Source organism: Mastomys coucha, unplaced genomic scaffold (assembly GCF_008632895.1).
Source record: "Mastomys coucha isolate ucsf_1 unplaced genomic scaffold, UCSF_Mcou_1 pScaffold22, whole genome shotgun sequence".
Classification (NCBI taxonomy): domain Eukaryota; kingdom Metazoa; phylum Chordata; class Mammalia; order Rodentia; family Muridae; genus Mastomys; species Mastomys coucha.
The window spans coordinates 200,949,330-200,962,994 of record NW_022196905.1 but is presented as its reverse complement, the minus strand read 5'-3'; the positions used below and the strand labels follow the sequence as shown (position 1 = coordinate 200,962,994).

The 13,665-nt window shown below is 42.7% G+C and overlaps 1 protein-coding gene across 6 annotated transcripts in view; it reads left to right on the top strand.

The window, feature by feature from the left end:
- The window catches only part of Palld (palladin, cytoskeletal associated protein), a 393,911-nt gene that overhangs the window by 368,675 nt on the left and 11,571 nt on the right, over positions 1 to 13,665 (top strand). For 3 of the 6 annotated variants that reach the window (XM_031339914.1, XM_031339917.1, XM_031339916.1), the window contains 6 exons: positions 27 to 125; positions 890 to 940; positions 2,195 to 2,416; positions 3,819 to 3,968; positions 11,349 to 11,443; positions 13,300 to 13,432. In XM_031339914.1, coding sequence (XP_031195774.1) covers positions 27 to 125; positions 890 to 940; positions 2,195 to 2,416; positions 3,819 to 3,968; positions 11,349 to 11,443; positions 13,300 to 13,432 — 750 coding nt within the window. The remainder of the gene's footprint in view (positions 1 to 26; positions 126 to 889; positions 941 to 2,194; positions 2,417 to 3,818; positions 3,969 to 11,348; positions 11,444 to 13,299; positions 13,433 to 13,665) is intronic. The other 3 variants (XM_031339915.1, XM_031339918.1, XM_031339919.1) reach the window with 1 other exon arrangement.

Here is a 13,665-nt window from a genome sequence, read left to right as displayed (position 1 = left end):
GTATTTCTGTGACTTATTTTGTGCAGAGGCTAACCTATGAGGAAAGAATGGCTCGCCGCCTGCTCGGTGCTGACAGCGCAAATGTCTTCAACATCCAGGAGCCGGAAGAAACCGCAGCCAATCAGGTACCGCATTGCTCCTAACTTCCTGAAAAATAATCACAGTCCCGCCCGCTCTCCCCACACTCTTTATGGACTCTATTCTTGGGATCATTTGTGTGACAAGTAGCAGGCAAGTCGTAGAAAAGCAAGATTACTGTCTTGTCAACCTCCTAGGTGTTATTCACTGGACACTGCTGAGTGATAGTAGATCCTCTCAGTGAACTAATTGATATTAGTGATACTGATCTGGCATCGATTGCCGTGTTTTCCTTTCTAGTATATTTGTGTTTTTCAAACTTTCCTATGCTCTAATGAAAATGCATGGAAAACCCCTTTTCACCCTTTCTCTTTGAAGTAAGCTAATCAATGCCCTCCTCATGTTCTCAACGTCAGCCAAAATTAGAAAGGGGAACCTCTGCCCTCTTTCACATAGGTAATCATAAATAACTAAGCGACAGAGATCAAAGGGGCTATCTTATATCCCCAAAGCTACCAAAAAAGGTCACGTGTGGATCTACTCTATAGTTCTATTTCTCCCAATTGGAATTGGAAGACGTGGGTCTCACAAGAAAAACCAAATGAACAGAGGCCCAACAAAACTTTAAAGCAAGCCTAAAGGTTCATGGGAAATCTTTGCCCTTCTTCTGACCTTGAGAATAGGCCTCCTTCAGTCTGGAAACGTCACTGTGCTCAGGCAACATTTGCCACCACACACATTCCTTCAAAGGAACCTTGAAACCCTGCTGCGTATTCCAGCCAGTCTCATGTCTTGTTTTCTGCCGTTACAGGACGCTGGGGCTCCTCGGGCTTCTGTAGGGGGTCCTCTGGATGGTCAAAAGGTTAAGCTCTACCCTTCTCCTCTGTCCAGTCTCGCACTGTACCGACCTTCTGTGCTTCCTTTTGTGTCTGTGTGTCTGTCTTTCCTGCTGTGTGGTAATTATAAATACTGTGGCTGGTATCAGTATTTCGTGTGGTATCAGATGAACCTATCACTTATCATTTATCTACAAACTTGACTTTAGTTCTAACGTGAGTAAATACACTAGGCTGAAAGGCATGAGAAGGTTTTGACTCATTGGACACCCTTCTGGAAGTGGGGTGATCCATTTGATAATAATTAAATGAAATGAAGCAGCTTGTAGTGTAAGGTTTTCATAATTTTATTCAGACCGTTGTTTTCTTTCCCTCAAACCAATGAACTATTTTCAGGTTTAGTAACTTTTTAAAGAAAAAAAAGCAAAATTAGAATAGTCCCTTAAGCAAGCAGGGCAGTGCACACCTGTAATCCCAGCATTCAGAAAGCTGAAGTGGCAATATGGCCAAGCTGAAGGACAGCCTAGGCTATACAGCAAGATCCTGTCTCAAATCAGAACAATACAAACGTCTCCTACTTACTGTGACCCTGGGAGTATTCGATGATGGGCTATTGCGTGTTCATGGTAATTTGTAGGCAGGAAGGTGTAGGCGCCAATCCTAAATACTGGCATGTAATGATAGAGCCAACTTAGTGTTGCTTCTGTGTATGAATGAAGTGTACTATCAATCTTGCTTTTGCTTAAGAGATGGGCTGCCAATTTAGGAGGGAGCCCATATGTAATATGTGTATTGTGTAAAGTAAAAGTAGAAAAATGTGGTGCTGATTTCCCCTTATTCATTTGAGAAAATTCTGTATGCCATTGAAGTTGCTCGCCCATGTACGGATAGCCCTCTGGAGGGGCGTGGCACCCACATGGTTTTAACATTATAGAAGAGACCACGGTGTCTCCTTCCTAGGGGTGTAGATAGCCTTCCCTTCTTATTTTTAACTGTTCCTCTCTGCCCCTTTCAAGAAAAGCAGTGGGTATTTACTTGTTTATTTATTCGTGAGTTTTTTGTTTGTTTGTTTTATTTTGGGAATAGGACTTTAAGGTGATTTTAAACATCACACAAACTTAAACTTCAGATGTTTTCTGCTATCCTATGAAATTGTATTGAGCCCAGATCAGGATTCACTGGAAAACAGACACCCCTTCCCCTCACCTCCCTGCCTTTGGTTAGTGAGGGGGGTGTACGTCTCCGGAGATGCTGACGTTGACCCTCTATGTCTGGCCTAGGAGTACAAAGTCTCCAGCTGTGAACAGAGGCTGATCAGTGAGATTGAGTACAGGCTGGAGCGCTCCCCTGTGGATGAGTCGGGAGATGAGGTGCAGGATGCGGATGTGCCTGTGGAAAACGCTGCAGCTCCCTTCTTTGAGATGAAGCTAAAACACTACAAGATCTTTGAGGGGATGCCCGTGACTTTCACATGTCGAGTGGCTGGGAATCCAAAACCAAAGGTAAGGGAAAAAAACATCACTTTTTAAGGGCTGCTATAAGAAAGAAAAAAAAAGAAAGCAAAGGAAGAGGAAGAAGTCCTCTAGTTGCACCTTTGCTTCATCAGAAATAATGAAATCGCTACAAATGTATGACTAGGAGAGATTGTGCCTTATATAATTTAATGTTAGAGCCAAAACTTAATCTAATTCTAGTGATTACTGCATAATACAGTTTTCATAACTTGGATCCAACTTTAAAAAAAAAAAATTAGAGTCAGGTGTGGTGGCTCACACCCTTAATCTCAGCACTGGAGAGCAAAGGCAGACAGATCTCTGTGAGTTTGAGGCCAGCCTCATCTACACAGTGAATTTCCAAGACAGCCAGGGGAGCATAGTGAAACCCTGCCTCAAGCAGAAAGGGGGGAATTAGAAAAACTATTGCAGTTAGAGAAACTATTGCAGTAAGAGTCTAATATTCAGGACTAAATATGTCCAGTCTTTTCCTAATGAGAGGAAATGGATGGGAGGTTTTTCATTAGTATTTAGGTGAACATACTCAGCAATGAGTTTTGCCCCTGCCGATTCCCTCCCTGGGAATCCCTCCCTGCCGATTCCCTCTCTGGGAATTCCCTTTCCAGCTGCTTCTGTCTCCTACCTAGACAGACACCTTTTGCTTTACTATTACATCTGTCCCATTACCTTATAAAACTGGGAACTTTAGAAAAAGGTTTTTCCCGTTTTCTGGGGAGATGCTTGACAGAGCACACCAGGAGGTCAGAGGACAACCCCCGGGAGTCACTTCCCTCCCCGCCATGTGGCTTCTAAAGATGGAAAGCACCCTCACCCCGGCCCTAACAACAGAGCTTTTAAATGGTGTTCTCGGATCCAAATGCTTTGACAGAGTTGGATTAGAATGTCAGTTTGTATTCTCAAATTTCACATATATTTATTTTAAAGAAGTTATTTTAAAACATAAGGGACTAAAGTAGGCTTCTGTCAAGAATTGGTCAGCTCTTTTTTTCCCCTTTTGGTTACAAGAAGAAAATGACGATGGAAAACCATGTGGTTTTAAAGGAGAATCCTAACCAGCAGCACTTACTACTCTTTTAGAGGACCTGGGTTTGGCTCCCAGCACCCTCGTCAGGTGGCTCACAGCCCAACTCCAGCTCCAGAAGACCCGATGCCCTGTTCCAGCCTCTGCAAGTGTGCATATACTCATGCACACATGCACGCACACACGCATACAATACACACAACTTTTAAAAACTAAAATGAAGTTGAACCTGCTTTTGTTGCTCACAATTCAGTCTCCTGCAGAGATGCTGGTTTGCTGTTTTCACAGTGCCCTTTGAAGACTGGGCAATGTTGTGTGTCTAACCAGGAAGAACGCATGCTCAGTCTGCCTCCTTGTTTCCTTCCACAGATCTATTGGTTTAAAGATGGGAAGCAGATTTCTCCGAAGAGCGATCACTACACCATTCAGAGAGACCTCGATGGGACCTGCTCTCTCCACACCACGGCCTCTACCCTAGATGATGATGGGAACTACACCATCATGGCTGCCAACCCTCAGGTGAAAACAGATGGAGGCTGGGCTCTGGTGGTGTCTGGGGTTCCAGCCTTTGATTAGGCACATGAACTGCTTAATTAAAAGGCGAAGTTGTACTTGTTTTAACCTATAAAACTGTTTTCCACATCTTGTATCCATCTCTCTCGATGATAGAAGCTTTCTTTGCTTTGCAAGCATTTATTCTATGAAGAATCCCTATTGGAATGATCCTGGCACACACCAGCATTCCTTCCACAAATACTTTCAAGGGTCTCTCATGTGACCTCCTCTTATTAGGGTTATGGAATTGCAGTGGAGGGTGGACAAAGTTTCGAGATAGAAAATGACCTGTAAAAGAATAAACTGTAAAATTTCAACAGAGTTATGTGCAAGAAGATAAAGAAGGGGAACAAGATACAAACCACGTGGGGGCATGTACATACAAACTATCTAAAAAGAAATGCATGTAAAATTTCAATGGAAGTCTAGTCCAGAATTTAAGTCATCAGTAGACTTCCCTGCCGGCAGCGCCTATGCACACATTTGGAATTTGCTTGTATCGATACGGTTTTTCTTATATTGATCATGGATTTAGGGTCAGAAAAGCAGTTGTCTTTTTAGATTTAATAACCAGCCAGGCATCACACTCCCAACTCAGCCTGTAGTTCATTTCTCATTGGGCATCGTGCAGCACTATGCTGGGAGCAGGGGACACAAAAAATGAATAGGAGGTTATTTTGTGCAACGAGGTAATTTTCATAAGTCCACAGAAGTATATAAGTCACATGTTTCAAAGAGAGGGACTAAAATTAACAAATGTATCATATAATTCATGAAGAAAGTCATATTTTAAAATTCTAATCCATTTATATCATTTCGTATTTCATTACTCTAAGAGATACTGTTAGAAGATACTTTAATGTGTGGTCATAACAGGATGAATGTACTCCATCTTGTTTCACCTCTGAGTGAATCAGAGTCAGGCCTGGCTAGTATTTGAGTGGGAGAAGATGATGTTTTAGCAGAACTCGTAGACTTGCAAGTTCATACAACACAATTTTTCCTACCCAAATTCCAGTTTCTTTACAAAGAAGTCTGTGTGTACTACCAAAATTAGACTGAAATAAATTACTCGGATAATCATATTATGTAAAAGCACAGCAACGTCTTCACCATCATCAGAAAATGTCTATATTAACACACCTTCTTGAAGTTCTAGTTTTATCACTAATGACCATGTGACCACCATCCTGGAAAAAAAAAGTCAAAATCATCACATTATTTAAGTGGGGTGCAGTGACAGCTCACAGGGCAAATCACCTGCTGCGTGAGCCTGAGGACCCATATCCTGATCCCCAGTATCTATATAAAAAACGGGGTTGTGATGGCACCTCTCCACCTGTACTGAAAGAGCAGACATAGGCAGACCTCTGGGGCTTACTATCTAGCTGCTCTAGCCCAATCACTGAATTCCAGATTCAGAGAGAGACTATCCCAGAAAGTAAGGTGGAGAGGAATGAGGAAGACATCTAATGCTGAATGACTTCTGACCTCTACGAGCACACATGTGCGTGCACACCTGCACACAAACACACACCCACAGACATAAAAGTTACACCCTAATGCTTATGTTCCTATCGGTGTGATTGAGGGTGAGAACAGAAGTAGAACTTGTCTTTCTGTCCCCCCCCCCCTTATTTTTGGTATATTTCCTTGACTATTAACAAAGTTCAACTGTCAATTTTCTGTTGGCTTGGAAACAAATGCTGGAGAACTCAACAAAACCCAGAATCTTCTGTTGGGTTCTCTATCCCACTTTTCCTCTAGGAAGGCTGGCAGTATTTATATAGGGTATTGATGCTTCTGCGTACTTGCCAGGACTGGTTCCTGCAACTAATTTCGATGCGTTTTCCTAGCAAGTTTGAAACTGTCAGTAGAATAAGTTGTGTTACAGAACAGAAGAATGCAGATGTAAAACTGCAGTTGAATCTGATTCTAGTCCTCTTCCAAATTCTGCCTGTGCATGGGAGAGCTCTAAACAAGGGAAGCAGAACAGAACAGAGCTTACGACACCAGCCAGCCCCAAGGGTTGGTGTGTCTGCTTACAGACAGTATACTGTACTACAACTGTACAGCAGTCACTAGTTAAAGGGAGACTCCTAAAGACTGGATCGGTACCCACTGCATACCTATATCAGATTACACTCGTAAATACATATGCTTACCATTTATTTTCCAGTTAAAAATATAATCTTATACAAATCCTATATATAAACCATGCCCTCCCATCCCTCATCTTGTAAACAAAGGAAAGGAATGAGGGGATGGAAGCAGAAGACGCAGTACAGATGGTGTCTTAGAGGAGCGGGGGCTGCACTCTAGCACCCAGCAGCCTGAGCGCCTGCCAGCTCTGCCATTCCCTATGGCCTTCAGAAATCAGTTCACCTCCCTACTTCCTCCTGTGGAAGGCAACAATGATAGTGTGTGTACAGTACATGTAAGAAGCACTTGGTTTTCTTGACCTATTGTGTACCTTCTACGAACACTAGTTGTTACCATTGTTCCGATTCATAGACACAAACTCCCCCATCATAAGACTGCAGCCAACACTTGGCAGAGCTTATGGGACCAAGATGTCAACAGTTAGTTCTATGAGAGGTCCACTCCATATTACTGTTGGAGAGCGAGCAAGTTGATTGGGATGGAATTTGTAAGGAAGTTGCTGCTGTGTGGTCTTCTGACCTCCTGCTGTTGTTCCCTTTATCACCCTGATTGGAAGAAGTGGGGCATCTCACAGCAGCTGTGCCACAACCACCCCAGCTGTGAGCTAGAGACAGGACCACACCCACAACACAGCTGAGGCTGCAGGCCACACATGAGCTGGAAAGCCGTTCTGCTCTTAGCAAACCCACAGCCAAGAGACAATTGGAAAGAACAATTACTGCACTCACCCGAAGCCTCGGTACCTCTGCCTTACCAACCCCAGGCTCAGCCCCCATGATCAGCCTCTTTAGTGCTCACCTCCAACCCTCTGGGATTGAAAAAATGGAGATGGTAGAAGTGGACCAGATGACATCAGCAAACCAAAATCCCAGCCCTCCCATGATTTTAGTGAAGGGCGATTACAGTGAAGGTTTTGGGTTGATCAGGAGGAGCAAAATACTCAGAGCCCGCAGTGTTTTCATCAGGAGACAGACCCAGGACTCACAAACCATGGGAAGCGGAGAGGTGAAAGCTGTACCCACAGGCACAAGAGACCAAGGTTCAGTCTCCCCCACAGTGAAAGGGGGACAGGGCCTCGTGAAGGGAGTCTGAGTTCCAACGTGGACACTTAGGAGCCGGTTGTGGTGATGTGTCTCTTCAGCCTCACTGGAAGAGGACTGGGCAATTAGTGACGTTTTCACAGGTGTTCCTATCCCAAGTTTCTGATCACGTTGCCTGGTCGATTTTAATTCCAAAAGTAAAAGTTTTTTGATTCATCCTGAGTTGTCAAGAGCAGGTGTGTCCCTGTGCAGCTATTCCAGGTGTAGGCTTTGTGCATCATTTATAGACAAAGGGAGATTCATTTTCCTACACATTAAGAAAACGTGGCATTGAAACCAGAACAAGCGACAGGCCATTTAGACAAATGGCCTACACTTTGGCAGACCTGATCTTCTGTAGCCATGGATACATGATGTTAAAACTAATTACCCAGCCACAACCTTACAACATCTGGTACTGCATATTGAACTTGTCGTGTTCTTGTAACTTGTGACTTTTAGTGATTTAAAATAAGTATGTCCTAGGTGGATACAAAATCAACATGAAAATCTAACTCCCTCAAGAAGCGTTCATTCTCTGAAGCACGGAGTGTAGCAGGCAGAACACTGCTCTCTACTGCCCCGCGCTCTCTAGCTTCCTCAGTGGGGTTTTGTTGGTTTGTTTTTCTTATTTTGAAAGCATTTGGGGTTAAAGCAGAGAAAGTTCATACTCCATAGCCTACATGATGTGAAATGGCCAAGAGGAGGGAGGGATCAGAGTGGAAAAATTAATTCAGTAACGTGACACAACAGCCAGGACTTTCCTGAGCCATGGGAAATAGTTACAGAAAGCAGGCAAGGAAGGAGCTGAGAACCAAAGACGGAGGAAGATAGTGATGTTCAGCAGGACCGCTTTAAAACAGTACACTTTTCCCCCTTGATGAATCTTCAGGGAATAAGAAAAAGGCTAGATATTGTTAGCTACCCCTAAGTTTTACTTGGGATAGAACACACAGCTCTGAACCCACACCAACTGGGCGACGTGTTCTACTCTGTGTGTATGGCTCTGGCAGTTCATCAGAGACCAGAGCATCACACAGCTTAGCATGATTGTGCGGCGCTTTCACAGGCTTTGCCAATTCAGAGATCACAGAAACAGTTTGTTTCAGGCTCTAATCCTGCCTTTAAGATGCAGCCGAATCTAAACACGAGTGTTTTGCTGTGTTTTGTTGTGTTGCTAAGTTACCATAGGCCGCATTTAAGTTGGGAAGGCTGTTTTGCAGTTTGATGTTTCCTCCAAAATTGCGTGATGTACACAAGTGTGGCAGGCTTTTATAGAGGCTCGTGTGCCACGAGTTAAGCTCGTAAACTACGAAACATAAATGTTATTTTCATATCATGTAAATAACTGGCTTCACGTGATGAGGCATCCGGTAACCTCTACAAGTTGGATGTTCCACACAGAATCATTTCAATAACTCAAACTTCGTGCTTGTACTGTAACTTTAAACTCAGTGGAATTTTTTTTTTGTACCTGAGCTAAATACAGAAAATTAGTGTGTTGGTTGGGTTTATGTGAGCATCCGGTCTTATTCTAGGTTTTACTTAGCCATTTTGCTTGCATTATAATAATAGAGTAGATGGAAATCTGAAAGTTAAAAAGTACGTATAATACTGTACACGTGTGCATAATGGCGGTGACTTCTGTGGTTGGTTGGATTATCCGGAGAATTAAAATCACTCAGTGCTGATTCTGCAGGAGCAGCCTTTTAGTAAATGTTCAGACCTCGTGCCTGAACTTCCTTCTCATGTGCACAGGCAGTGTCTTGTGTCTTCGAAATGGTTTCACTGAATTCTAGGTTTGCTTTTCAAAGGAAAAAGTTAAAAGTATATAACTTCTTAGTTTAGATGCTTTCTGAAGAGTTTCTGTATTGGTTAGCAACATACTACAATTTTTTTTTATTAAATTATTTACAGACTTTGTGTGTGGGAAATGGGGTGTGGCTTGTAGAAATCAGTCTCTCTTCTCAGCCTGTGGGTCCCAGGGATCAAAGTCAGGCTGTTGGGTTGGCAACAATCCACTTACCCAACTGAACCATCTCACTGATAAAATAATATATTTAGCCAGTAACAACATAGTATCAAACATATAATCCTACCTTGTGAAGACCAAGCCCTCCCCATTTATATGCAGAATTGAAGGTTAATATATGAGTAGAAAGATTATAAATGGTCACATCTTCCTTTTGGCATCTTTGTGAGGCATGCATGTGTGTAGAACAAAATCAGAAATCAAATTGATACGAAGTTTTTTTTTTTTTTTTTAAGCAATTCGTATTTGCTTTCCCAAATCCAAGGTTAAAGTATAAATTTGATTTATACTCTTTGATCATCTGACTACATAAATAACTGGCTAACATAAACGTCTCATGGGCTTTACACCACAGGAAAGGTATATTGATTGACATGGACTCCACCGTCCAATCAGCAACACAGATACAGAAGCCACGCCCCATGTCAGTGAAGCTGTCAGTGGAACACACACACACACAAAAAAAGTGCTTTCTTGTCCTGGATCTCAAAGGAGAATTTTGGATGTTATATGTTCATCTGATAAACCTCTAGCATAACATATTGGTGGAGTGTTTAATAGAGAGGAGTCTCCTAAGCAAGCCATAGATAGATCTTTCCCAAGTTAGTATAGATTGAGAGGGTTTTGATGAGATTAACTTCCTGGTTTCCAGCTATTCTAGAGAGTCTTGAGTGTTTGCTGAGAGCTCCTCGTGAGCCTGGACATAGCTTAGGTTTCAGATACAGTTATTTTAGTGGGGGACTGGTCCTCCCTCCCAATGCTGCACTCAGCTCTCCTCAGAAGCTTTTGGGAAGACAAGAGTTTGAGCTCCGACCTCATAGCAAGCGTTGACTGCCCGGCTACTCACTCACCTAGCAGTAGGAGACTATATTGTTGTCGGTACCCTTGCTGCCTAGTAATTCCGGTTCTATTCTTGTCGGCATTACATCCTATCGTCTGCCTCTTCTGAGTGGCTGCATCCCTAAGGAGGTCATTCTGGGAAAGACTGGAGAACCAGGTTACTGGATCCCTGCCCTTCATTAAACCCCACGATGGGTTTCCTGCTATGATATCCTTCCTTGTTTCTTCTGATTCGGTCTGTCCCTGTCCACTCTCAGTTAGAACCAGAGGCTTCAGAACACGCTGCTGCCTTGCCTGTCTATGTCGACATCTTGTTACATGGGTTTCTCATTCATCTCAAGCTAGAAGTCCCGAAGCCTAATTATTGATGGCACTTCTGCTTCTCGTGGCCCCTCTCTTGCTGTTTCTGTTTGGCCAGCATTGAAAGTTAGAAGGAGATCTGCTCATTCTGAGAATTGCGGGAGGAATTCATTGATGTCGCTACCTGTGAATGATAGTGATGAGAAAAGCTGCAGCCAACTCCAGAGTAACATCTGGGGACTCATTCTTGTCATCTGGGTCCCCTAAGAATGGCACATGTCTACCTACAACTTATCAAGTCTACAGTTGGAAAACTTAAGAGATAAATACAACTTTTGTTGAGCTAAGCCTTTATCATGTGACTCACATGTTCTGGGCATTCAGTTGTTTCTAGCTTTTAAGTTGTGTGTGTATCTATTTTCAGAGACGAGAGTGGCATACTGTCATGATGCACACCTCGTCCTCTGCACACCTCTTACAGGATGCTCATTTTTATCCTGCAGGCATCCCTTAGGACATGGCTTCGACAAAGCAGTAACACTAAATGTTAATGAATGTATTACTGAGAAGCCCTGAGAGATCACTAAAATTATTTAATTCTGATCTCAGAATTGGCCACATGTAGATGCTTGACTATGAGAATAGAACATCACAAGAGAAAAATATCCTCCTGTCCTACTTTGGCTTCCTGTGTTTCGAAAAACCTCATTTTGCAGAATAACGAGGGTGTCATTTTGAATGCCATCCTAGATAAAACTGTCTCTTGTCACCCTGAATCCTTTCAGCAAATGGTTTTACTGGGACACTTGCGTTTGATCACTCATGATACATGACTGTGAAATTATGTCTGAAAGAGAATAAGATACAAGGCTTGCTAATGTGCAGTGGCTAACGTATTTGCATAATGTCTTCTCCTGATATCTCTGACAGGGTCGGGTCAGTTGTACAGGACGGCTAATGGTACAGGCTGTCAACCAAAGAGGCCGCAGTCCCCGCTCTCCCTCAGGCCATCCTCACACCAGAAGGTATTTCAGATGCTCCTTCCTGGGGTTCCTGGGGGTTGCTTCTCATTCATTTATTACTGTGAACCCATTACTACGACAATCATAGGATGGCAGTGGACACAGACTTGAAGTGGGGCCTCCTTATTTTGCTTCTTTGCGTTTTACAACTAGGAGGGAGCAAATACTTGCTGATAAGTGTCCAAACAATTCAGCTATACAACCAGTAGTTATTAAGGAAGACACAATTTATAAAATATAAGAAAGTCTTTATCAGGGCCTTTACCTGGCACATGAACATGAAAACACCACCAAATAGAACATGTATGTTCAAAACCAAGTGTAAACCAACAGCTCTGAGGGCTGGCAGTCATGCACTGTTACCAGTATTCTTAAAGTCAGCTAGATTTGGTGAGAGTACACACTTTAAGTCACTCTGTTGGAAACAGCACAGTGAGACCATAAATCTTATGGGTAAGATATGTCATGAGACTCCGAGTGCTCTGGCAAATGTCTACACCCCAGGCCTATGACAGATGCTGAAACGGTGACAGCAGGCAGGCACTGGATACCACTTCTTAATAATATATTTAAATGTTAAAAGAAATATGATAAGGCAGCCAGCCAGCCAGCCAGTCAGCCTATCGTGCTTTGCTGTATTATAGACACAGCCTCCCAAAATAGCACTAAGTATAAATTACAGGCCCTGAGTATAGACACCTTTGCTGGAGAAATAAGCAGAAAAAGTAGGTGAGAAACAAACAAGTGGAGTCAGAATCACTCAGTGACTACCACAGAGCATTTGCTCCTGACAAGGGCCAAGCATGTACCCACTGTGGCAGTACCAGCTCCTGGGAGCCTAGATCTCTCTCTGTGGCTATAAAGACACGTTAGTATTATGCCTGTCACTCTGTGTCCTTCTTTTCTACCAGTCCAATAAGTAGACTACACCTAAACTTCTCCACATGTTAGTGGCCCCACAAGCCTGCTGTCATATAGTATATAATATATTATATGTCATGTATTATATTATATTATATGAAACAGCTGATCGTTGTTAGCCTGACATAGCTGAAAGTCGCATTTGCCCCATTACTCTTTTCCTAGTTAAATAGGGCCTTTTTTTTTTTCTTTAGTCTATTCAGCACTGAGGACTGAACCTAGGGCCTCATGCCTCTAGGGCAAGCGCTCTTTCACTGAGCTTCAACTCTGCCCTGGGCTTTTAAACTTAATCTTCCTAATGGTTTCTGACAATTTGTTCTCAACATCTTGCTTGGCTTCTCACGTCTCAACTGCTGTTACTTTCCGTTCCATTGCTCTGGTAACAAGACGTACCAAGCCTGAGAGGCCCGCACCACCTTCTTTTAAAGCAGAAAATAAGGCCTTTGGGCATACAAACTAATGAAAAATTAAATGTGCCTAAGAATGTAATTTGTTTTCCTGGGGAACATGAAAGGGAATTTTGATGAGAAATACATTATATTTTTATAAAGTAAGACATTATAATTAGCTACAAAAGTAAAATCATGGTGAAAAGTTAATATTTATTTCTCTTGGGAAAGGATCAGTAAAAAACGTGAGCAAAAGCTGCTGTTACGTCTAACATATTCTAACAGAAGCTTTTAAAAAATGGCTAGTTAGGTAAAAATATTCTCAAATATAGTAACCTCCTTCTCCATTCTCATTTTGTGATTTGTATTTACTAGTCTGCTGACTGGAGACTATTACTTTGATCATAAACCTCCAAATGAAACGAGGTTTGCTTGTCTCATTTTTGCTATGGAAATTTTGGGGGGGGGGCTCTGACCAGGTCTTATGTCTCCTGGAAATAACTACTGTGTATGTTGTATTTATCTGCCTATCTCTTTACTTGATTCAAGGCCTCGCTCTCGATCAAGGGACAGTGGAGATGAAAATGAACCCATTCAGGAGCGATTCTTCAGGCCTCACTTCCTGCAGGCTCCTGGAGACCTGACCGTTCAGGAAGGCAAGCTCTGCAGGATGGACTGCAAGGTGAGTGTGTCCGTACCTGCCGTAAGATGACCCAGCATGAGGGAAATGGACTCTGTGTCTACATATAGTTATCATCATGGTTTTCTTTACTTGTAAACCTATGTTAAGTATGTTAACTCTGAACTCCATGCACCAAACTCCAGGGAATCACTAGGTCATACTTAACTCTCTTCACGTCCCCTCCTCCCCATCTCCACATCTTGTATTAACAGTGCAATGAATCTGCCTTGCGT